Below are 23324 nucleotides of genomic sequence, written 5' to 3'. Positions count from 1 at the left end.
AGAACAAAAAGCTTTTTTTTTTATTCAATCTTTTTTTGGACTATTGTTGAAGAAGACCATGCTCTTACATCTGTTGTTTAGGATGAAGCAGATGCATGGGGAGTGGCCAAATTGCCACACACACACACACACACACACAAACTAACAATGTCATTGGAGTGTGTATCAGCACAGCCACCGTCTCAGTCAGAGAGCTAAACCCCCCCTCCCGCCCTCCATTACAGTGGTGTCAGAGCTAACCCACCTCCTCTGGGTTAGGGGTGCTATAACCATCCCTTAATGTATCCTCCCTATAGAGGCCTCAAGTTCCTCATGCACCCATCCCCTGAATCCTAGGTCATGGGGAGAATCATTCAATGGACCACTTGGCCTCATCATTGGAACCAGGTGCATAAGTAACCTGATAAGTTTCATCTCTGAATGAGTTCATGGAGTCAAAGAAAACGTTTTAGGTTTTATTTTAATCAAGGTTCAAGTTCTTTTGTTTATTTTCATTTAATCCGGGCTTTTTTTTAGGCGTGTTGTTACACTTTCCATATCAGGCTGGCATGATGCAGTGGCAGGGCAGTGCCTTTACAGGTGGACGTCGTCCCAGCTCCACGCTCTACAGAATGTCTGTGGCCCTCTAACCGCAAACCCCCTCTCCCTCCAGGGCTCGCAGCCACGGAAAACCAGCTGTGCCACCATTCCTTTTGGAGCAAGAAGCAGGACAGTAAAGAGCTAAATGCTTAGGGGAGTTTAAGATCAATTGCACCTTTTTATGACATCAGCTGACCCTAGACCCAGGCCTGAGGATGGCGGCGTTAAAGAGGTCCCCGGAGCAACCCAAGTAGATTGTCAAAGGGGGGGAGGGCTGTGTCGTCTATAAGTGAAGACCAGACTTGTTTTATGGAGTCTGGTCCTGCAGGAAGCCTGCCCTTTTATGGGCATGTCTTGCCACATATCCCACAGCACAGGGCGAGATTGGTTTTCCATGGCGCTTCAATTAATTGCACAGAGGGGGTGCCGTCGACTCAAGGGATACACACAGGAGAATAGGAACTATTTCTAAGTATTGCAAATTCATTTTGTAGTATTGCATGTGTTTGTTTTATTTAAAGAAAATATTATTTTCTTGCAGAGGGAATCTTCCAAGTTAAGATTCCTTTCCGGTTTTTTTAAATAAATTCACGAAATATACAGACACCATGGGCTTTTGGGTTTTTGTTAAAAAAAACAACAAGTCTTGTAGTTTAAAAAGTCACATGATGCATATGGCCTCTTGAAGATGGGACTACAACCGATTAGGATGGACTGGGCGGGGCCTCGTTTTGCTACGGTGAAGGAGCCAGCGGGCCCCTGGGGGTGGGGGGGTCACCAGCACCCTGTACCAGAGGAGCTGTACCGGACTTCTGCTTACAGACATAGAAAAAACGTTCACATTGAGTACCCAGATCAAAACCCACTGTTTACCAACAAATGGCGTACCTATTTGGCAAAGAAAACATTCATTGAGCAATGGCGTATAAAAACAATTACAAAAAGGAATCCCGACAATGTAAAGTGACGATTCTGCTTCTGAGTGTCTCATATCTAACCGCTAATTGTTTGAATATATATCTTTTAGTGTTGACTGCTTTCATCTTGCCAGGTGTGCGACTTAAGGGCTGTAGTCCAGAGAGAAACTGTCCTATTATATATAAGTATATTAACTTAGGAATCAAAACAGTAATATTGATTGACAGAGACCTAGTGTCTCGTCCTAGGATGCTAACATGATTTAAAAAAAGTTAGCTTTTCAGGCTGGGCAAGAAGGTGAAATGGATTTTATTTTTTTCCTAATACTAGTTTAGTATATGTTCTCAGGACCACGTAGAAAAACAAACAAGACTATTGGGCGTTCATGTCTGTTCGTCCCCTTTTGTCATTTGTACATTACACATATTCCATCTGTGTAATGTACAACGCACAGCTCTGGGTGGGCGTGGTGGAGAAAATGTCATTCTTCCACATAAAGATTCAGATAATTATACATAAACACCATACAAAAAAAATAATTCAATGTTCAATAAAATACCTCTGACCATCAGTGCTTCTCTCGTTTCCTATGCAACATTTAAGTTCAGTATGTAGATCTAAGATGGGGTTGGGGGTGAATTAAGTGCAATAGCAACCGACTGCCTATCACACCGTTTCCTTCTCCCAAATGGAAATGTTTCCACCGGGGGGCCGACACGACGTGTTGCCGCTATCAATCAGTCCGTTCCGTCAGCGATTAACGCCGGTGTCTGGTGGACTGTCTGAAGGAGCCCTCGCAGCTCCCATGTGGCAGCGGGCCACCGGCCATCAACAGAGCGTTCGCTGCCCATGGTGCGGATGAGATCTGTAGTGGTTGATAGTGGGGGGGGGGGAGACGACAAATCACAACAGACAGACGTGCTTTCCTTTGCTCCTCCCCCAGCGTTGGCTTCCTATGTAGCAGTTTTGACTTTAGGTAGTTTCGCCCGTTGTCTTTTCAGTTGGCCTTTTCTCAGAGCACAGTTCAAGCAACGGCGTCGTGAAATAAAAAAGGTACCATTGTCTATGTCTTCAGGTCAAGGCCTTTCACACACGCGTGTACGTTTACTTCTGGTGCGCTTTCGACGGCGGCGGAAACCTCAGGCGCTGAGCCGCGTTCGCCCCGCCCTCCGGGGTCCAGGGGGGGGGGGCGGGGCCGGCTAGATGAACTTGAAGCACTTGGTCTTGTCGTGGGGCAGGCGCGTCTTGAAGAGCACCGAGTCCACCCGGAACTGGGTGTAGAGCAGTGGCATGTAGCCGTACACCTTGACGAAGAAGTTGATGCACTTGTGGCGCTCGTGGAAGTGCGAGTCGTCGTGCGACAGCGCCTGCGGGCAGCCGGGGCAGCGGAAGGTCCAGCGAGACGTCACCTGAGCAGGGGGGATAGTACGGTACGCTCAGATGATGATGCATTGGGGCGTTATTGGCTATGAACATAGATTACAAATAATTATAGTTTTTATGCTAGGCTATGCTAGTCATGTTTTATTTTTTTTTCTTTCGAATATTATTAATTACTATATCTTAATTTCCCTAAAGCTGTTTGAATATTACAGCCGTGAGCTACAACACTACATTACCAGAGGAAGTTACTGAGCTAAAATGGCCACTCATCGAATAAATCAGAATCAGTCTGTCGTAAGCCAGTAAAAACAAAACTCATGCATGCGGCCTTGCAGTGACAGCAGACCGAGAACCAGCTGACCTTGATGGGCGGTTTGCGGGTGATGTGGGACACCAAGAAGTTCATGGCGATGTCCTCACAGTTGATGTACTCGTCCACCATGTCCCTGATGGCCACGGGCATCACGTAGGAGTACAGGTAGGCGTAGTACTGCAGGCGGCGAGGGGACAGAGCGAGAAAACACACAATTCAGCTTCCCTGACAAAAAGAAAAGATCTAACCCACTGGTACGATGGCCTCTGGAATGGCATCCCTTGACACATTAGAGCCTTACAATCCATCACACAATGCAAAAAGTACATATAAACTGTTATTCCTCAATACACTTGCAAACACTGACTGTTTATAGACCACTGTGTGCGTTTAGTCTGTTGTCTATGTGATTGACCTGCTGATGTCAGACGTGCTATGTTCCTGTTATGTCCTTTGTGCAAATGTCACGTGTGATGTGCCTTGTTCCTGTTATATGTTATATGTGCTGCAGAACAGGAACCTTCTGGAAATCAGCTTTATACTGAGTCAGGCCCGTTTTAAATGGTAACTTCGTTACCTTTAATGCTTTCCTGGATAATAAAATAAAATCAATAAATCAATTATAAATACAACTCCCGTACGTGCGCGTGGCCTCACCTTGTGGAAGAAGGCAGCGCCCGTCAGCACCATGGAGAGCTCGCAGGAGTAGTTGGAGTTGTACAGCCACGACTGGTGGTTGAGATCCCAGGCGTGGAACCGCCCCGGGAAGCCCACGATGCGGTCCCTGGCTTCACGCCACACCCTGGTGGTGGTGGTGGGCGAGGGGGGGGGGAGGAGAGAGAGAGAGGCAACGTTAAAACGGATCAAATCATTCCTAGGTTGAAATAATACAACGGAAAAAAAGTTACAAATAAACACGGCGGTGTGATTTGAGTGCGTGGTGATTCCGTTGATGGATTGGCTCATCATCACGGTGGGGAGTTACGAGGCCTTAATATGTCATGAATCTGCGGTGATGAATTGTTATTGTGGCCGACGGTGGTGATTATGGGGCATGTCTAGACACATGGTACCGCTTTTAACCACATCGGGCTGATTTATGTTCCTCCTGTACCGCTCTCTCACGCCGTTATTAACCCCCTTGGGGAAATATCGGCGATTCGAGCCTAACCCAAAAATATCAAAATCCTTTTTTTTTTTTTTTACGGGGGCAGGTACTGTCATATGCACCGTGAATGAATTTGAAGCACCCCCGCGTGCTGGCGTCAAATCGTTTTTTTCCTGAGGCCCAAAGAAACTAAAAAGAAATATCCACAATTCATCAAATGGGACGCTAGGATTCCTAGCGACGACAGCTCACACGCGAGACAACGGGAACGCAGCCGCTTGTGTTGTCAAAGCAAGATTACATAGAGCCACTTCAAGGGCCGTGTCGTACAGCTGGGAAATAAACTAGTTCAAGAGACGACACAGAGACACACTGAGACAGAGAGCGAGAAAGGGGCTGGAGTGAGAAGACATTCCTGTGTAATTCTGGGGGTAGATAGTGATAATTCAAACACAGATGACCCCCGTCTGCACACAGACACATAAAACACACACACACACACACGGCCTGTCCAGACATGCTGCATCGCTGGCAGCTCTCCCACAACTCAGAGAGAGCGTGAATGCCAGCAAGAGAGAGTGCGGGTTAGTGTAAGGGAGAGTGAATACGCAAAGAGATAATGCAAGGGAGGGATAGAGAGAGCAGGAAACAGCAGAGACGGTGGGGCGGCGATAAGGGAGGGGCGCTGTGGGAGAGAAGCATTGTACTGCAACTTGGGTTCAGGTGAATACAGGCCAAGTGAGTTACAGGGAGCAGGGGGTTCAGGTCCAATAAAAGGTGCTGAGAGTTACAGGTACAGTGCGTTGGCAGCAGAGACGACACTTTTGGGACTGGGATTCAAGCTGCCCTTGTTGTAAGTGTGGTGTCATTTCCTGACGATTCAGCGCCAGAAAGTCTGTGTTTAGCCAGTAACATTGTATTTAGTATTCTTCGAATAATAATTTGAAGAATACTTAAGTAAGTCAAAACTTAATACTGCTGTAGGTACTTCTTCTGCTTTTGAAATTTGTAAAGTGAGCAGAAAAGGGAAGAGGAGAGCAACGTTGTGAAAATAACCCCTCATAAATGTATTGAAATAAGTACTATATTCATACACCTGTGGTGGAGTTATAGGAACACGGTGTGGATGCATTTGATTGACACGCAAGATGGATTCCCGAACCAATCAGGGGAAAGACGTCCTGACTGGTGAGAAAGAGCCAGGGACGGTCTACAACACAAATGACTTCATATAGGTGCCGGTGCAATCCACCAGAACAGATACCCTCACAGAGCATTTCACTGGATAATAGATAACCGATGGCTACGTCATATCTTGCAATTAAATCTTTAATTAAAGCTCTCAATTCTTACCCACAGCACCTAAGGGTCATGAAGTTTATATATTGACCCAATTAAAATCCAAGTAGGGAGTCGTTCTAGCTAACAGAAAAAATATTCTTTGTGATAAAAATGCTTATATAGTAGGGCTCCTAGATTATGGAAAAATCTTAATCACGATTATTTTGGTCAATATTGAAATCACGTTTATTCAAATGATTTCCTTTTTGTTTGAAAACATGATGCATTTTTTCGGCATTTATCTTCAAATAAAACACTTTGTAACTGAGAACTTTGAAATTCCCCCAAAAAATACAAAAAATATTCAGATCGAAAATAATGTACAAATATGTATCCGGCTGTTCTACATTTAATGATTAAAAAATAAGAAAAAAAACGGATAAAAATTTGATCAATTGCACAACCCTATTATACAATATTCTGACTGTTGTGCTGCTGAACCGAGAAGCCTCAGGCTGTAGTCTGAACGTCGGTCCCCTTTGAGCCGCTGCAGTGGACTAACCTGAACCCGAACATGATCTCGTCATGGCGGAGATGGGCGTCGTCGTCAATGGACAAGATGGCCTCCGTCTCCACGGCGTCCCAGGGAAGGAAGCGGTTGTTCAGGCTGTTCTTCTCCGTGTGGACCACCTGCACACAGAGAGGTGATGCTCGTTCAGCTCCAGGCGATATGCGAGCCATACAGAAAAAGGTGGAGGATTGCAAATACACAGCCACTGAAAGGTTCACAATGAAATCATGACGTGCATTGGCTGCTGTGGCTTGTCTTTACCCATGACTTAGGTCATGAGCTATTTCTTTCAAGGGTTATTTTGGTTTTATTATATTACCATTGTGCTGTCTCGCAGCTGTAGAAGAGAGTGATGCAATTCCACATTTGATGACGATGAGGCAGTCATCAAATATTACAGGTTTCATGAACTGATTTTTTGATATGGCAGGACGTTATGTACACGGTAGTTTTGATGTTATCCGTCATAGACTGACAATATGAGCCATCTGAAAACCCGGCATTGTGGGCTTCAATCAAACGCAGTTCTTCCCGTCTCTGTGCTGAAGCTGCTGTAATCAGCGGGGCCGCCTGCTGGGCTGGGAGCGAGCTTCAAAGCCTCAGACTGTGAGTGGCCCCAATGAGCACGGGCCTAATGCACTCAGAACCCAGACCGCACTGCCTCCGAGACGGCAGGGAATAAAAGCGAGCGCAATTTGCATTTCAGCGAGGCGCTGAGTGAGGCTTCCAGATGTATATTTACGAAAAACAAACAGAAAAACATCCGCATCCCGTTCATGTCCTTTGTGTCTACATCGGGTGCTTGGCTAGGGTGCGCCCGGAGCGCAGCGCCGGGCGGCGGTGGTCCGGCGCTGCTACTCAAAGATTGGTCAGATTCAAACCCAAATCTTGATGTCATAGAACGCCATTTGCATTTTGCAACGGCTGCGATATGTCACTGTTACTGACTGGAGACCAGTAAGATTCATATTTACTTTGAAATAGTTCAATAAAGATGGTATAACATAAATTCATGCATCAATTCAACACATAGGCCTGGCCTAAAGGAAAGAGCGGTTTATACGTTGACGGCTTTCAATATTGGGTTGGTCATACTACAGAATGATTTATTGCTTGTGTTAAGTGAATAACACAGCACATAAGGAACTCTAAAAAGAAAAAAAAAAAAATCGCAATATTGATGGAAATAATCTCCATTGAGCTACATCCCCAAATGGTTCAGCCCTGCGACTCACCACGATGGGCAGGCCGATGTCGGGCCACAGCAGGTCGTCGGAGGGCGGCTTGGGGGAGTTCCACACCACCACCACCTTGTTGAGGTAGGGCAGCCCGTTGAGCCGCTCCAGGGAGTTCATCAGCACCTCCTCCCTCTCGTAGGTCAGCATCACCACCGTGAACTGCTCCCGCGGCACGTTGCCGCCCAGCGCCGCCTGGAACTCCTTCCCCGAGCCGCCCGTGCCGCCGCCGATGGGCCGGAAGCCCGTGCCCGAGCCCAGGAACTTGGCCTCCGAGGGCAGCACGGGGTCCAGCGGCGTGTGCGGGAAGAGGTGGAAGGGCCCCGGCGCGCGGTTCCACGCCCGGTACACGTCCGACGCCGTGTAGGTGAAGTTGCGCAGGAAGCGCGGCGAGGCGTACGGCGGCTCCGTCTCCACGGGGCCCAGGTCCAGGTCGCCGTTGTCCGCCAGGTTGGCGTCCGTGCCCGCCAGCTTGCCCGCCTTGTGGGGGATCTCCTGGGCGCGCTCCTCCCGGATGGGCGCGGCCGGCACCTGGATGCTGGTGCGCACGCTGGCCAGCACGGTGCTCAGCACGTTCTCCGCCGTGGAGAAGTAGGCCTCCCACAGGAAGCGGCCCTGCCGCCGCATGTTGAGCAGGTCGCTGTCCGACAGGCTGCGCAGCAGGAAGTGCAGCTCCGTGATGCGGGGCTTGGGCACCACGATGGCCGCCTCGCTCCAGCGGACGTGCTGGTGGTACGGCAGCTTGGCGTGGTCGCCCAGCACCACGGGGATGGCGCCCGCCTCCAGCGCCTCGAACAGCCGCATGCCGCAGCCCGCCGAGGCCACCAGCTGCCCGTCGCCGGGGGCGATCACCAGGGCGAAGGTGGAGGCCTTGAGGACCCCCAGGCGCTCGTCCCGCTCCCCGCACAGCGCCCACTCGGTGGGCAGGCTGGGCCGGGGGGCCTTGCAGGTGAACTCCACCAGCACCTGGTCCAGGTGGCTGTCCGCCACCGCCTTCAGGGTCCCGATGATGCGGTCGTCGTAGTCGGCCGGCGGGTCCCGCTCGATCTCCTCCTCGAACGACTGCGGCGGCGCCTCCTGCAGGCTGCTGCGAAGCGACTCCAGCCGCTCCCCCTGGAAGGTGAACAGGTACTTCCTCTTCACCGGCACCTGCGGCGGGATCTCCAGGAAGTTGGGCTCCGAGAGGGCGTGCACCAGCGGCGACACCACCAGGTCGAAGCCCTCGCGGTACTGCCGCTCCAGGAAGGTGGCCTGGGCCACGGCCGCCCGCTCCGTGCTCACGTTGTACAGGAAGTTCTGCGTGACCGACTGCCGTGAGAGGTGCAGCAGCAGGTGGTTGCGGCCGTCGGCCCTCCAGTAGGGCAGGGCCTTGAGCTGCTTCTCCAGCTCGGCGGGCGGCGGCGGCGGCGAGGCGTTCTCCTGCAGCTCCCCCACCAGCACCAGGTACAGGCACGCCACGCTGGGGTCCGCCGTCACGTAGATGTTCGTCTTGACCGCCGCCTCGAAGGCCTGCCGCACCAGCGGGTCGATGCGCTCCGCCCAGGCGTACGCGCCCGCGTCGTACACGTACACGGGGAAGCCCGAGGTGAGTGGGCAGCGGGCGTAGTCGAAGCAGGAGCGCAGGCGGCAGGCGCGTGGCGACTTGGGCGGCGGCAGCGGCGGGTCATCCTTGTCGGGCAGCAGCCGCACCGGCAGCGAGAGCTTGGGCTGGTTCTGGGCCATCAGCTCCTTGTACGAGTGCTCCGTCTGGCTGATGACGTTCTTCAGCTGCAGCAGGTCCTGCTTGGCGCTGTCGATGCTGCGCTTGCACGCCTCGATGCGCAGGTTGAGCCGGGCGATCTCCCCGTTGAGCTCCTGCCGCTTGGCCTCCAGCTGCAGCAGCTCCTCGCTGACCGACTCGCGGATGCGACACAGGTCCTGCACGTGCTTGGCCTCGCACAGCTCGCCGCCGGGCCGCGGCCCGAACAGCCGCTTGTCGGGCCCCACCGCCTCGTCGATGGTGGTGAGGTAGTAGTGGGCGATGAGCGGGAAGAAGACCAGGATGAAGAAGAGCATGAAGCTGAGCCAGGTGAGGCGAATGCGCCGCAGCACCCACGGCTGCCCGCCGGCCACGCCGCCACCGCCGTTGCGCTGCATTGCTGGTCGGGGGTCCGCCTCCTATGGGGATCCGCCCCTTTGGGGATCCGCCCCTTTGGGGATCCGCCCCTATGGGCGTCGGCCGAGGCTGTGGTCCGGCCTCATTGCTGGGGCGAAGGGGTGCAGAAATCAGAGGTGCTCTCTAGCCTCCCCATCCATAAAGAAAAGTCACTAGTGGCCGTTTGTTTACCCCTTAGAGCTCACTGAGGAGGCGGGGAGGGGGGAGGTACTTGAGGGGGAAGAGCCTCACCTGTGTTCCGCTAACATGTCGCCGCTAGCTAAAGCGTAGACCCATACCATTTCTACTGAATTGCAGCTTTGATTGCTGGAGTCACGTGAGAACACAATGGTGCATTTGATGACGTGATATCCTAAAGTGGTGATCCAAGGAAGGCATGGCTGTTCCTCCGGGTGGGGCCGCTGCCTCTCTATGGGTTTTGCTCATTCATCTGCTGAAAGGGCAGGCATCCAGATCTTTCCCTTCCTGTCCATATGGACACCTGGCAAGAAACACAAAAGAGAGAGAGAGAGAGAGAGAGAGAGAAGAGTTAGAATAAAATGACCACCAACACCAACCTCAACAGAAAGGGGGCAGAAAGCATGTGAGGGTAATTAGAGCCGATTACATTGTTTTTTAATTCACACTACAGCTTCTTCAAGTGTCGCCAAAGCCCTGACTGTTTGATGACTCTGCCCCAGTAAAAAAGGAAAAACGGTGGCTATGAAATGAAAATGTATTTTCAAGGGTCCAAAAAATGCATTTGAGCACAGCCGCCCAATTACTGTTCCCTCCAGCAGCCTGCCGCCTACGTAGTGGTGAGTAATTTCCGTTGCATTAAGTGGGACAGAGCCATTTGTCATCATGGACCGACACTGGAGGTGAGAGGCTGCAGTGTTCACACAGAGAGCCCGCTGGGACCACCTGACCCTGTACCATAACAAATGCTCAATGCCTGCCTTTATATAGAAGGTCCTGAAGCTCATGCAACTCTTCTCTCGGGAAACATCACAGTGTCGGAGTCAACAAAATAAACAATAAGACTGCAGAATTCTTTTTTTTGTCAGAATAATGGATGTAACCTAAAAGGTATTGGAAATAAACCCTGAATTTAAAGAAATGCAGCTGACTTTAAGGCCGGCCTCCTAACACCTAAAGATGTCTACGACTTCCACCCATAGATGTTATGTTAGCTGCAGCCCTCGCGCCGCATGCTACAATCTCTGGGGGGAGAAAAACACTTGACGCATAATCGAGGTTGAATCAATTCAATCAGTGTAATACAAGAACGTTTAGGGCATCCTTTAAGGTCAGCAGGTTTGAGGCAATATTACAAATGTTAACCACCCAAGAACCTAACAGCTGTTGTTTTCATTCAAAAATGATACGGCTGTTTATCTTGTTCCCCTCCGAGCAGTCAGGACGGGTGCATCTCACATCGAAATAATAACAAATATTATCATTATTATTGGAATAATATTTTTGTGATTGTATTACTATTATAATATATATATTTTTTATGTACTTACCTTTAGTTAATATTGTTATTTTGAAAGTCTACCCAGCATGATGCTTGTCGCCTCTCAAGACGAGGGGCTGGACGAATGAGAAGTGGTGCGCAGAGAAAAAACCTGAACATGTGGTCAGGCTCCCACTCAGAACTAAATGAATACGTGTACATCCACGCAGCCTTGACACCTCACATCCGCAGTGTCTGGAGCTAGTGGGACGTGGCGACATCGTGAGCAAACAGCAGAACGAGATAGGCCTATATAGTGCTTGTTCATTGGCGCAGACAGACAGGAGGAAAACAGACGGGTCAGGGACGTGCCGGGCCCCCCTGCGCTGTGTGAGGCCGGGGGCTCTGGAGGGCACATTGAACCGTTGCCGTTGAACAGGCCCACATTAAAACAGAATTTGGCAACCGGTTTTTCCAAATGTAATCAACTGGCGGGGAGTGCGTGTGGATGATGGATGGTCTGAGCAGCCTCACCTGGCCCGAGTCAGACTGATTTGACTCTGGGGCTTGGTGGGTGGGCAATCAATGCAAAAGCGGTTAAACCGCCCATCATCCAGGGCTGCTCACAAGTCAGTGATGCTTGATTAAGAGCTGTACCGATCTCCCTTTGTCAATACCAATACCGCGCAATAAGCCTTTGAATCGGCCGATACCAAGCAACTATCTGATACCAATACGTTTTTTTCATTAAAGAGCTGAATATTAGGCTAGCCCGTTTCCACACTTATTATAGTTTAATAAAGTAAAAGGATGCATACATGAATAGATTACAATTAAATAATATATTGGATATATTGAATGCAAAGTTTCTTAAAAATATATAGACCTAAAGTTACGTACGTTGTGGAAGGGAAAAGTGCTACAGCCGGTTTCTCCTTTTCTTAACCATTCCGTTGCACTATGAATGAAACAAACACTGATTCTGAATGAGCAATAAACCAGGTGATCATGGGAATTCCAAGCACCATGTTTGCTCAATTACCGGACTTGACATGGTGTGTACACTTAGCTTGGTCACGCTTGCATAATCGAAGGACAATTGGTGTTGACACAGAAAATCCTGAACCATTAGTATCGCACCATTGGAACATCTCGGAGGATGGTCATGGACAGAGATCTCTAACTTCCTTGTTGGGAATTCAATATGGCAGACACCTAGGCATGCTCTACGCACCTGATTGCTGTAAGCAAACCGCCGACCACATTGCGGTTTCCTGCCGGCGTCACATGCAAAGCAGTCCCAGCCAAAAATACTTCACGACACAGAAAAGCAGAAAGGATTTCATTAGGTCCGCCATGCACCCCACTGTTTTTCTCACAGAGCCCTCATTGCTATGGGCCTTACCAGAGACCACATGTGGGGATCATGTGGGCAGTGTACCGTGGCACAACTGGGGCCATTCTGGGTGAGCCACATGTTCTGTGTCCTGGTGAAAGCGGCATTCGAACGGCCCTTGATTCAGACTCGGTCTGCAGCAACTATTTTCACTTCGCTGATTACAGACCAAAATAAACCTTTGATTGAAACAAAACAAAATCCTTTCGCTGTTTGATGCCAGACAGAAAACAGGAACTCCTTGCCCACTGAGGTTATCTGACTGGCATGGCTGGCATGCAGAGATTATTTGGGAGATTTAGTGTCCAAAGGATGACTGGTGGCCAAAAGCTACCCCCTGCCCCCCTTCCCCTGCAGTAGCAGACCAGTCCCAACACCCATGGACTTATAAAGAGCGTCCTGCAGTTAGTCGCCTCCAGCTGGTGGGAGCAGGGTCAGCGTCAGCCTTAAAGACCCAAAGATAATTCTTTGTATTAAGCTAATGTAAATGCAGCATCTTTGGAATGGTCCCAAATGTATCTCCAATGTCGTAATGAAGTTAATGTTGACAGCAGTTAAAGTGCTTAGGACTGTGCTTTTAATAAATGGTTGACAGTGAACAGTGAATTCATAATATAATCAGAACCGAGAGACTTTTCTGAAAGCATGTAACCGATTGTCGGACAAACGCCAATGCCAAGCTTTTGCTGGCAGATTGATTCCTGGCACACAACTTGCAATGTACTCTAATGATTGTCAGTTGGTTGATACTTGATGCCTGTACTCTCAACAAATGAGTGTTTGGGGTAATGGTAGCCCCGAGCAAATAATGAATAATAATAATGAATATTATGTACGATTAATAAGGAAAATGGTCCAAAATAAAAAACGCCTATGAAAAAACTATCCAATACCAATAAGTTTTTTTCATTTTTCATTGCCAAAATATTTTAAAATAATTCCTTTGTTTGATTATTCTACAAAAGGTAAACCCCTAGTGAGATACAGTCCAGGGCATAGGCGTGATCATTATTCCAACTAGAAACATTGTATACCATATGCTAATGTATTTACTCATTTCATAAATAGGACTCCCCTCTAAGACGATAACCAATAATGAATACGCAACCTTCTCTAGCTGTAGGGGAATTCTGTTTTATCTCCAGAAACAAGTAAACCACCACAGTTTGGGGAACAACAAAACTGCCGTTGGTCTTTAGCTCATCTCTGAGCCTGCTTAGCACGTGACTATTGATGGACTTGCTACTGCTGTCCTGCTTCACTGTTTCTGAGCCCATCTGCCCCCCCGACTGTGTGATCAAGTTTGGATCATCGGAATGGGTCAGATTAATTTCTGCGCAGCTGCCTGCGCCCGGAGGGTGAAAGGAAACAACAGATGCTGGTAACAACAAAAATGCCAGTAACAACAAAAATGCCAGCAAAAAAAAAAAAGGGGAATTCTGTTCATGCTGACCTCTGGGGACCCTGAACGAAATGACACACAAGCACAAACTTAATCCCTGTAGTTTGGGATTTTGGCTCTCTAATCTAGCCAAGAGCTGTGTGTGTGTGTGTGTGTGTGTGTGTGTGTGTGTGTGTGTGTGTGTGTGTGTGTGTGTGTGTGTGTGTGTGTGTGTGTGTGTGTGTGTGTGTGTATTTTGTCTAATCACTAAATCTTTCATATGTCTAGGCCACTAACTCAATAATGCAAAAACTGAATGACTAAAATAATGAGTAGTAATGTGAATACAATTGACCTAACAAGCAGAGACATGCTCATAACATTAAAAAGTCCAAACACAAACACGTCTTTGATGTCCAGAGAAAGACCAGCACGAGTGTCTACTTGAAAGCAGATCCGAAGACGCTATTCACATACTGGTTTACACATTATGGATAAAACATAAAATGGAAAATTGTAAAATGTTGAGGCCAGGCTGAGAAAGTGACACAAAGATTAGCATTAGGCCTACCCTCTGCAAAGAGTTAAAAAGCAAGGGGACGAGCCCTGCGCTTTACCTTATACATGCAGTTGGGATAATACAGCGTGCAGTAAACAGAGTACAGCGTGAGGAGGCATTGAATAAGGTGACAGCAGCAGGGACAAATGATGCTCATGCAAATGGCGGTTCATTACATCATGTAGTGGTTTTGGAAGTCCCTTGCTCCTCAATGCAATCATCCACCATGCATGCGGTATCAAACCTGAACACACTTTCTGAATAAATTGCTTTATCCATGACCAGCAGGTCAGGATGTTGACTACAACGGTGCAATTCTAGTTTGAAATAGTCAATGCAGCATTCTTTTTTTTAAAGAACCGTCTCAGTGACACTCTAGGCTTGTTAAGCCGGTGAGTTAAGCCACAGAGACAAACCCAGGTTGTACAACTACAACACTTTAATAACATCCTGTTTGAAATACAAACTGCTGGGAGCGTTATAAATAGCGCAGTATGATCTTCCCTATGGGATGTGCATTGAATTAATAACAGACAGCAGCAGCAGCAGCAGGAAGAGGGGGTGCTGACTGAGTCTGGTGGAGCCAGCGCAGGCTCGGACCAGTAAACCCAAACAGCAGCATCAGCTCCATCCAGGTTCAGCAGCACCGCTCCTTTCCCACACTCCTCTGCCCCAGAACGGCCATCGAAATCCTGTTCTTGAACCGGGTTGGGCAATGAATGAGGCAGCGGACGGGAAATGCCTGATGGGATGTGCGAAGGTTAGCGAGACGGTATGAAGGCCCGCCACGGGAGGTCATCCATCACTACCTTCTGCACATTTGTCAGGAGCTTAAGGGAATATTACTCAAACAAATGCAAACGTCAAAAGCCCATGACAATATTGAAGGCTGTGGAAAACAATTGCATTGAATATTTTTATCGCCGAGGTACACAACAAGCAGCTTATACAGTGGGGCAAAAAAGTATTTAGTCAGCCACCAATTGTGCAAGTTCTCCCACTTAAAAAGACAAGAGAGGCCTGTAATTTTCATCATAGGTAAACCTCAGCTATGAGAGACAAAATGAAAAAAAAAATCCAGAAAATCACATTGTCTGATTTTTTAAGAATTTATTTGCAAATTATGGTGGAAAATAAGTATTTGGTCACCTACAAACCAGCAAGATTTCTGGCTGTCACAGACCTGTATCTTCTTTAAGAGGCTGTTTACCTGTATCAATGGCACATGTTTGAACTCCTTATCAGTATAAAAGACACCTGTCCACAACCTCAAACAGTCACACTCCAAACTCCACTATGGCCAAGACCAAAGAGCTGTCAAAGGACACCAGAAACACAATTGTAGACCTGCACCAGCCTGGGAAGTCTGAATCTGCAATAGGTAAGCAGCTTGGTGTGAAGAAATCAACTGTGGGAGCAATTATTAGGAAATGGAATACATACAAGACCACTGATAATCTCCCTCGATCTGGGGCTCCACGCAAGATCTCATCCTGTGGGGTCAAAATGATCACAAGAACGGTGAACAAAAATCCCAGAACCACACGGGGGGACCTAGTGAATGACCTCCAGAGAGCTGGGACCAAAGTAACAAAGGCTACCATCACTAACACACTACGCCGCCAGGGACTCAAATCCTGCAGTGCCAGACGTGTCCCCCTGCTAAAGCCAGTGCATGTCCGGTCCCGTTTGAAGTTTGCTAGAGAGCATTTGGATGATCCAGAACAGGATTGGGAGAATGTCATATGGTCAGATGAAACCAAAATAGAACTTTTTGGTAAAAACTCAACTCGTCGTGTTTGGAGGAGAAAGAATGCTGAGTTGCATCCAAAGAACACCATACCTACAGTGAAGCATGGGGGTGGAAACATCATGCTTTGGGGCTGTTTTTCTGCCAAGGGACCAGGACGTCTGATCCGTGTGACGGAAAGAATGAATGGGGCCATGTATCGTGAGATTTTGAGTGAAAACCTCCTTCCATCAGCAAGGGAACTGAAGATGAAACGTGGCTGGGTCTTTCAGCATGACAATGACCCCAAACACACCGCCCGGGCAACGAAGGAGTGGCTTCGTAAGAAGCATTTCAAGGTCCTGGAGTGGCCTAGCCAGTCTCCAGATCTCAACCCCATAGAAAATCTTTGGAGGGAGTTGAAAGTCTGTGTTTCCCAGCGAAGGCCCAAAAACATCATTGCTCTAGAGGAGATCTGCATGGAGGAATGGGCCAAAATACCAGCAGCAGTCTGTGAAAACCTTGTAAAGACTTACAGAAAACGTTTGACCTCTGTCATTGCCAACAAAGGGCATGTAACAAAAGTATTGAGATGACCTTTTGTTATTGACCAAATACTTATTTTTCACCATAATTTGCAAATAAATTCTTTAAAAATCAGACAATGTGATTTTCTAGATTTTTTTCTTCATTTTGTCTCTCATAGCTGAGGTATACCTATGATGAAAATTACAGGCCTCTCTCATCTTTTTAAGTGGGAGAACTTGCACAATTGGTGGCTGACTAAATACTTTTTTGCCCCACTGTATGTTGCTTTATCATTCTGGATTAAAAAAAATACAAATTCAGAAGATTTGCATAGACTGTGGTTAGGCATTGTCAAGCGTACAGTGGCAGTAATACAAATGCTCCAATTACTTTCCTAGCCCAACCCTTGGAGAGCGGCTGATGCTCCCATCATCACAAGGCACAGCGGTGTGCATGCTGCATACTGCCGGGCAAACTTTACCGCACACCCACCATTGCATAATTAATCGTGATTTCATTTAAGGGGCTTTTCGGTCCCCTGTGTGCGTGTGTGCTGGCGCCGTGCGTGTGTGCGTGCACACGCAGGGGAATGTTGTTTCATTCCACATGGAGGTGATGGAGGAGGGGAGGCAGCTGCTGGCAGGGCCCAGTCACACCGCTGTTTGCAGAGAGCAGCTGCTGCAGCCACGGATCACAGAGCATCACCTACACCCCCCCCATCCTCATCGCCCCCCCTCCCCAAAGGAGCCATTACCATATCGCCGTGCCCTCCCTTTGTTACAGCACATAGAGTCGACTGGAGGTCTCTGCACGAGCACATAAACCCTTATGTACCCTGGAGCAAATACCTCCACAAGAAAATAAAAAAACGCACTCTCACTAGCTCTCACAAACACTAGTGTTGGTGTTTACATGGGTTTTGTTTACATGTGTTTAACAGGTGCAAGCCGTCATCAGCACTACAAGTACCGAAGCGTGCACAGCGCCTGCGCGGGGGGGGTAGAGCTCAGAGAATTTGGTCATTATCAGCAGATTACTCCTCAGCGACCACCTCCTGGTTGTAAAGCACTTCTGTGTGATGAGAAGAAACCAGCGCAGAAGCCGTTAGAGGCCACGCCTTGTGGACCACCTCCCACGCAAAGAATGTACTCATGTGTGTGCCTAGGTTACATAAATATATATATATATATATATATATATACATACATACATACATACACACTCACACACACACACACACAAGGGAGAGAGAGCGAGATCAATCGCTGCGAACTAGAAAAACAAACACGGTCAAGGTCTATGGGTTTTTATAACAAAATGAAGAGTCAATAACTTAACACCCATTTGCTGTGCCAGAGAGAGACACAAAGAGAGATAGATTAAACAGGCTTGGAACAAGAGTATAAAAGAGCAAAAGAGAGAGAGCCCGGTTGCTGGTAATGACAGATGGGCTTGGGTGCACTCCCTGCTCCAAAGTTCCCTGCATTATGACAAAGCAGGGGAGCTACACAGAAAAAGGCTTTTCGCCCTTGTGGGGAGACTAACTTTTAACAGTCTCAAACTAAAAAGGTAAATAGACATTGCAATAAATAAATAAAGTGTCAATCACAGAGATGGGTCATCGTAGAGGCTGAAGAACGTTGCACCACAACAAACCAAGACTGAAGAAGAAGGCTGGTAAATAAAAAGTGGTCTGTGAAGTTCTACAAGGACATTGGTGACGTTGTAGGTTTGTGCGGCGCAGAGAGGAAGAAACAACAGAAATGTTCGGCGCCAAACACTGCGAGTCTGTCACCTGGACTCGGGGAGTGAGGACTGACGCATAACAAGCTGCCGGAGTGAGGTGACAGAGAGCCCTCGTCGACTGCAGGGGTGGCCGCCTGCTGGATAGACAACCAATTAAGGCCAGGGGAGATGCAGACAGATAGCATCGCAGTTAGTTTACACACAGCACAGTAGCAGTGCACGCCAGGTTGAGCTTTAGTTGTCTGTAAATATCCATACGTCATGCTTTTTTGGCCATCTTCCCCCATGATTCTAACCAGAACAAGGCAGCCTTTTGCCACAGTACTTTCAAGAGATACAAAATAGCATGCAAAAACACACATGCTATGCAAAATAGCATGAACATTCTACTTTTTGGGGGTGTGAAACTACAGCCAAGAAGAATATTTAACTGAGACATAGGGGGAACTTCAGACAGCCTTTCATTAAACGATGATAAAGATAAACAAAGTATCTGATAATAACTACGAGTTATTAGTAGTAATCTGCTCGCACAACGTGCGAGCAGATTGCTTACATTACACAAGGAATGCTAGGCTAACAAGTTAATCCTAATTGTTTGATTAAAAAGGCTCTAAATTAAGTATCCCGTCCAGTTGGTCTTGGGACCAGGGGAGGGGTACGTGTTCCCAGTACATGCAGCATGTGATGGGCTAATTACATTGATGGAGTCACACAGATCTCTCTTTTAAGAAGATAGCTGAGCTTTTGACCCTTTCATTACCAAAATCTAATTACAGACTGCCGCATGCTTTCAAGCATCCTGGCTGCATAATTTAACTAAAGGCACTGAAGAGTATGCATGGGAAAATGCAGGCCTTGGATTTACCAAGTCAGAAAAAGGCATCCTTACTATGAAATCACTGGTTGACATGCTTTCAAAATTTCCATTCATAAAAGACAACGTGCGTAATCGGCCTGCAAATAATTTACTTTTCCTAACTGGTGAGGCAAATCATCTGTTATAACAGTGCAGGCCAGTATTATCGCAATAGGGGAGCATGGAAAATAGCGGGCCACTGACTCATTCCGGATTCCTGCCCCAAGACAACAGAAGCTTTTAAAAAACACTTATATTTGCATAACATATTACAACACTATTTGTTGATCTGACTGTCTATTGGATGTATTCAACTTGAACATACAGTCTTTTCTATTGTTCAGCCATTTTTCAGAGTACCCATGATCGACAAACCAACTGACCTGTTACACCACAGGAGAACCACACAGCCCTAACTGGAGAGATCTGCAGATCAAACAAGCCCAAGTCAGTTATCCAATTAAAAGGGTCACTTCCCCACCCCAAAAGGCTGGGGAACACTTTTGACAAGCCTTTGTCTTTCCTCTTTAAGGCAGTGCCAAGTGTTAACTAGCTGGCCGGGCCGGGGCCATGATGACACGTTGTTATTGGGCGTCTCAGCTTTACAACACGCTGTCCGAGACCGGGAGACGAATAGCCGGGGAGAGATAGCAAAGCCCCTTTGTGTTGTGGAGCGACGGCGTGCTTCCAAGATCGAATAGATGTCAAGGCTCCGTTAAGCAGAGGCGTTCGGTGTCAAAAAGGAGTCTCTTGTTCTTCTTCCTCGGTCTCTCCAACCCCACTGTGGACCCATCTGAGCTGAGGTTAACCACCACTAGCTCTAGAACTTATTTGATGCAACAGAATATTGTCCATGTTCTTTTTTCTTGTGGCACAATAAATGTGACTGTAGAAGCTGCAGTCTCCAGAAGGCCTGAACTTTTGGCCATTCATTTACCCAGGAACCCTTTACCATTACCGCAACGCTGCTTTAGAAAGGGAGTCAATAACAGTTGGCCGGAACCGTTAAGTACAAGACTTATGTAGTGAACCTTAATCAAGTCTGGTTCTTCTTTTCCACTTTCCCTACTTGAATCAAATGTTCCAGGTTGCCCTTTTCCTCAGCGGGATTATCACCATTTGACAAAATCATTGCAATTCTCAAAACTAGAAATCTTTCCTCACCAGTCTGCTTTTTAGAGAGAGGACGCGGCCATCCTATTTAGAGATGAATGCCAACCAAATTAAAAATGTAGCCCCAGAAATCCAGTCTGCTGACAAAAACCTTGTCCCTGCTATCTCGCCACAGCAGAGCCGACAGAAGCCCAGTTTGCTGGCATCCTCTAGAGACTCCCTCCCCCCCCTGCTTATTGGCCCCGCTCAGCCTCCACGGTACCACACCACATTACCCCCACCTTACTGACAACAGCTGTCGGTACCCAGGGTGCACCTTGTCCCCTAGGTATTGATGGTTAGTGGGAGAAGAACCAGGGTGATCTGAATTGCAGGTGTCTACGGGGGCGTTCCACTAGTCAATGCCAACGCGCCATGATTAGCCCGCATGGGGCTTTGCGAATGAATTTGGACCACATGAGTTTTTCTTGGGCTGTCAGCAGGAATGCATCTATTTGCCAGACTGTGCCGTCCGGGAAGGGCGTTAAAGCGTAAATGAGAGGGTTGTTGGAATATAAATATAGTAATGAATTGACTGAAAGAAGGCCACCACAGGACCCCATTTCGTCACACCATTTAGTTTTTCAAAAGGCGTGCAATCCAATATTTGCTCTTGCCTCGCGTCCGTTAGTTTATTTTTAAACTGCGTTATTTGAGGCGCACAGCACGTTTGCTCATATAAAAATCGTCCTCTGAGAAGGGGTTATGGGGCATAATATCCGAGAATATGAAAACGTTAAAATTCCCAGTGCGATGGACGACCAGGCCAGACGAGCTGCTTTTTTGTATGTGAATCATTCAAATGTCATTCTGAACTTGAACACCCCCACCTTGCTTCTTCTCTCCTGCATTTTCATTTTCTCCCCTGCAGTGGGCAGCTGACTTTGTGCATCTGTTCAATGTCAGCAGCCATATTCACAATATTTTGCTTGCCTGGCGGAACACAATCATGAAACAATTTTTTTTATGTTGTGAGCCGACAACTTGAACACATTGGCTGACGTCTGGCGTTCGCCATCTTTAAAAGAGCAGACGCTCATTAGTGGGGAAAAGCTCACTCTAAGTTGTGAGCAGTCATATCCAAGGCCTTCCACACCCAGCAGAGTTCCCCTGACAAACACACCTTAGAAAGGGCCACCAGAGTAAACACAACTCCAGGTCAACCCACTGACACATTACCGAATAGCCGATAAACTAGGTAGAGCTGGTCTACACGTAAATGCTAAGAATACGTTTTAATAAAAATAATGTGTTGCACATTACAACGATTATAATTGTTAACACATTTTACCAATTAAAAGTGTTCAACAAGAGATGCAAAGACATGGACTTCTGTTGGACTGATGTTGCCGTCCACTGTTACATTAGTGGATAATAATGTAGACCACAGGAGGAAAAACCTACTAGCGAGCTTTTACATGAGGCCCAGGACCCTTAATGCACAAACAGACGTATGTCCCATGGGCGCCATGATATAATGTGCTGAGGTCTAACCCTAATTGAGTTGGGGAGAGTGTTGTAACTGACACACACACACAAAAAAAGGGAAAACTGCAGAGATGGGTCAAATGTTTAATATAAAGTCTTCCAAGTAAATTACAATAAACAAATATACCAACCGCTTGATAATGTAGGATACATTTTAAACCGGTTTCTGTCAACACAAAGACGCCGATTAGTGAAACCCATTTCTGTAAATACATAATGTATAATACATTATAATAATGATATGAGATGTGGAACCAGGGCTGTTTGGCAGGGATGAGTATAACTGTATCAGAAGGACTGTACAGTATATAAACGAGTCGCCACGTCCCGTGCAGAGTATTCAGGTTAACAGCTCTGTGCATAACCACTTTATTAAAATCTGATTCCTTATGCCAGATATGTTCCTCTTTTAAAAGGGTCAGGAGGGAAAGAAAAGAAGTACTCTGTCTTTCTAATATTTAAGATCTCGAGTGAGAAACACCGGTAGACCGATGACACTCCTGGTAGCCTACATTTTGCAATAAAACAACCATTGAGTGTCCTTAGTCCCTGTATAATGTTGATCTCAATCCAATCCCGTTAGTTTCCACCTTAAGGCACCGATTGTCTAACAGTGACATACAAAACAGATGACTGGACACCGTCTTGCGTTAATAACGGGCTTTTCAAACGACATGGATCTGCCGGGGAGCTCTGGCCTCGGAAATGAACACCAGATTTAATTTCGGGTCGTAGTATCGCCGGGGGCACCCCCAGTAATTCAATACAGACTACAGCAAGGTACTGCAACGACCAGACGCCGACAAGGTTGACGTGTTCCACAGCAGCAAAAGATCAAAAGCACAGCCCGCTCACGACGTCCAATAGATTCAAAGAATAGCACAACTGCCTCCAAAGTATACACTACTAGCTAGATCCCGTGATGGATTAAGGCGTAATCTAAAATTGAAAGGCAAAAACAACATACGGCGGGGTAGACGTATGCATTAGTGTAATACCAAAGTATATAGAGAGATGGGGGCAAAGGGGCCATATGTCTCATCTGGCCAATTAGCTAGCCTGTTAGCAGCAGTGGTCACAACAAGCCGTATTTGCATACTAGCAGGCGATTGATAGCTTCATGAGTACTCACCCAGTATCAAACTCCACAACGTCCAAAATGAATGCACCGGGAATGGGGTAGGTGTGACCAAATTAAGACAATTAAATGACTTTCATATTTTGCACCGCTACGCTGCCGTTGCCAAGCGTGCGCTGTTACGCGTTTTAGATTCTCACTCACAGCGCGATTAAAAGCTGCATTGTTGGAGAGGTGGCTAGGCGAGTAGCATACACCGAGGCATGCTGGGAGACTGGCTGCTAGCGCGCTGCGCTACTGGAGGCGGCGAAAGGTGCCTGTCGGGAAAGCGCGACATCTGGTGGACATCTTTACAATTGCAATTTAACAGCTTTAGCTCAATCATTGTGCATCAAATCAAAAAAAGGACAATAACGTAGTTATTTCC

At 47.5% G+C, this 23324-nt stretch overlaps 1 protein-coding gene across 1 annotated transcript; it reads right to left on the bottom strand.

The window, feature by feature from the left end:
• Nucleotides 1-446: 446 nt before the first annotated feature.
• On the bottom strand, nt 447-23120 carry extl3 (exostosin-like glycosyltransferase 3). The gene is made up of 6 exons (XM_079754199.1): nt 22952-23120; nt 7389-10024; nt 6145-6272; nt 3851-3995; nt 3242-3370; nt 447-2906 (listed from the first exon to the last, which is right to left on the bottom strand). Exons 2-6 carry the CDS (start codon nt 9522-9524, stop codon nt 2697-2699), a joined length of 2748 nt encoding a protein of 915 aa, XP_079610325.1. The 5' UTR covers nt 9525-10024; nt 22952-23120; the 3' UTR covers nt 447-2696.
• Between the last annotated feature and the right edge of the window lie 204 nt (nt 23121-23324).

The sequence above is a fragment of the Pollachius pollachius genome (genome assembly GCF_949987615.1).
Source record: "Pollachius pollachius genome assembly, chromosome: 16".
Lineage (NCBI taxonomy): Eukaryota > Metazoa > Chordata > Actinopteri > Gadiformes > Gadidae > Pollachius > Pollachius pollachius.
The sequence above is the reverse complement of the archived record's forward strand: the minus strand, read 5'-3'. Positions and strand labels throughout refer to the sequence as shown.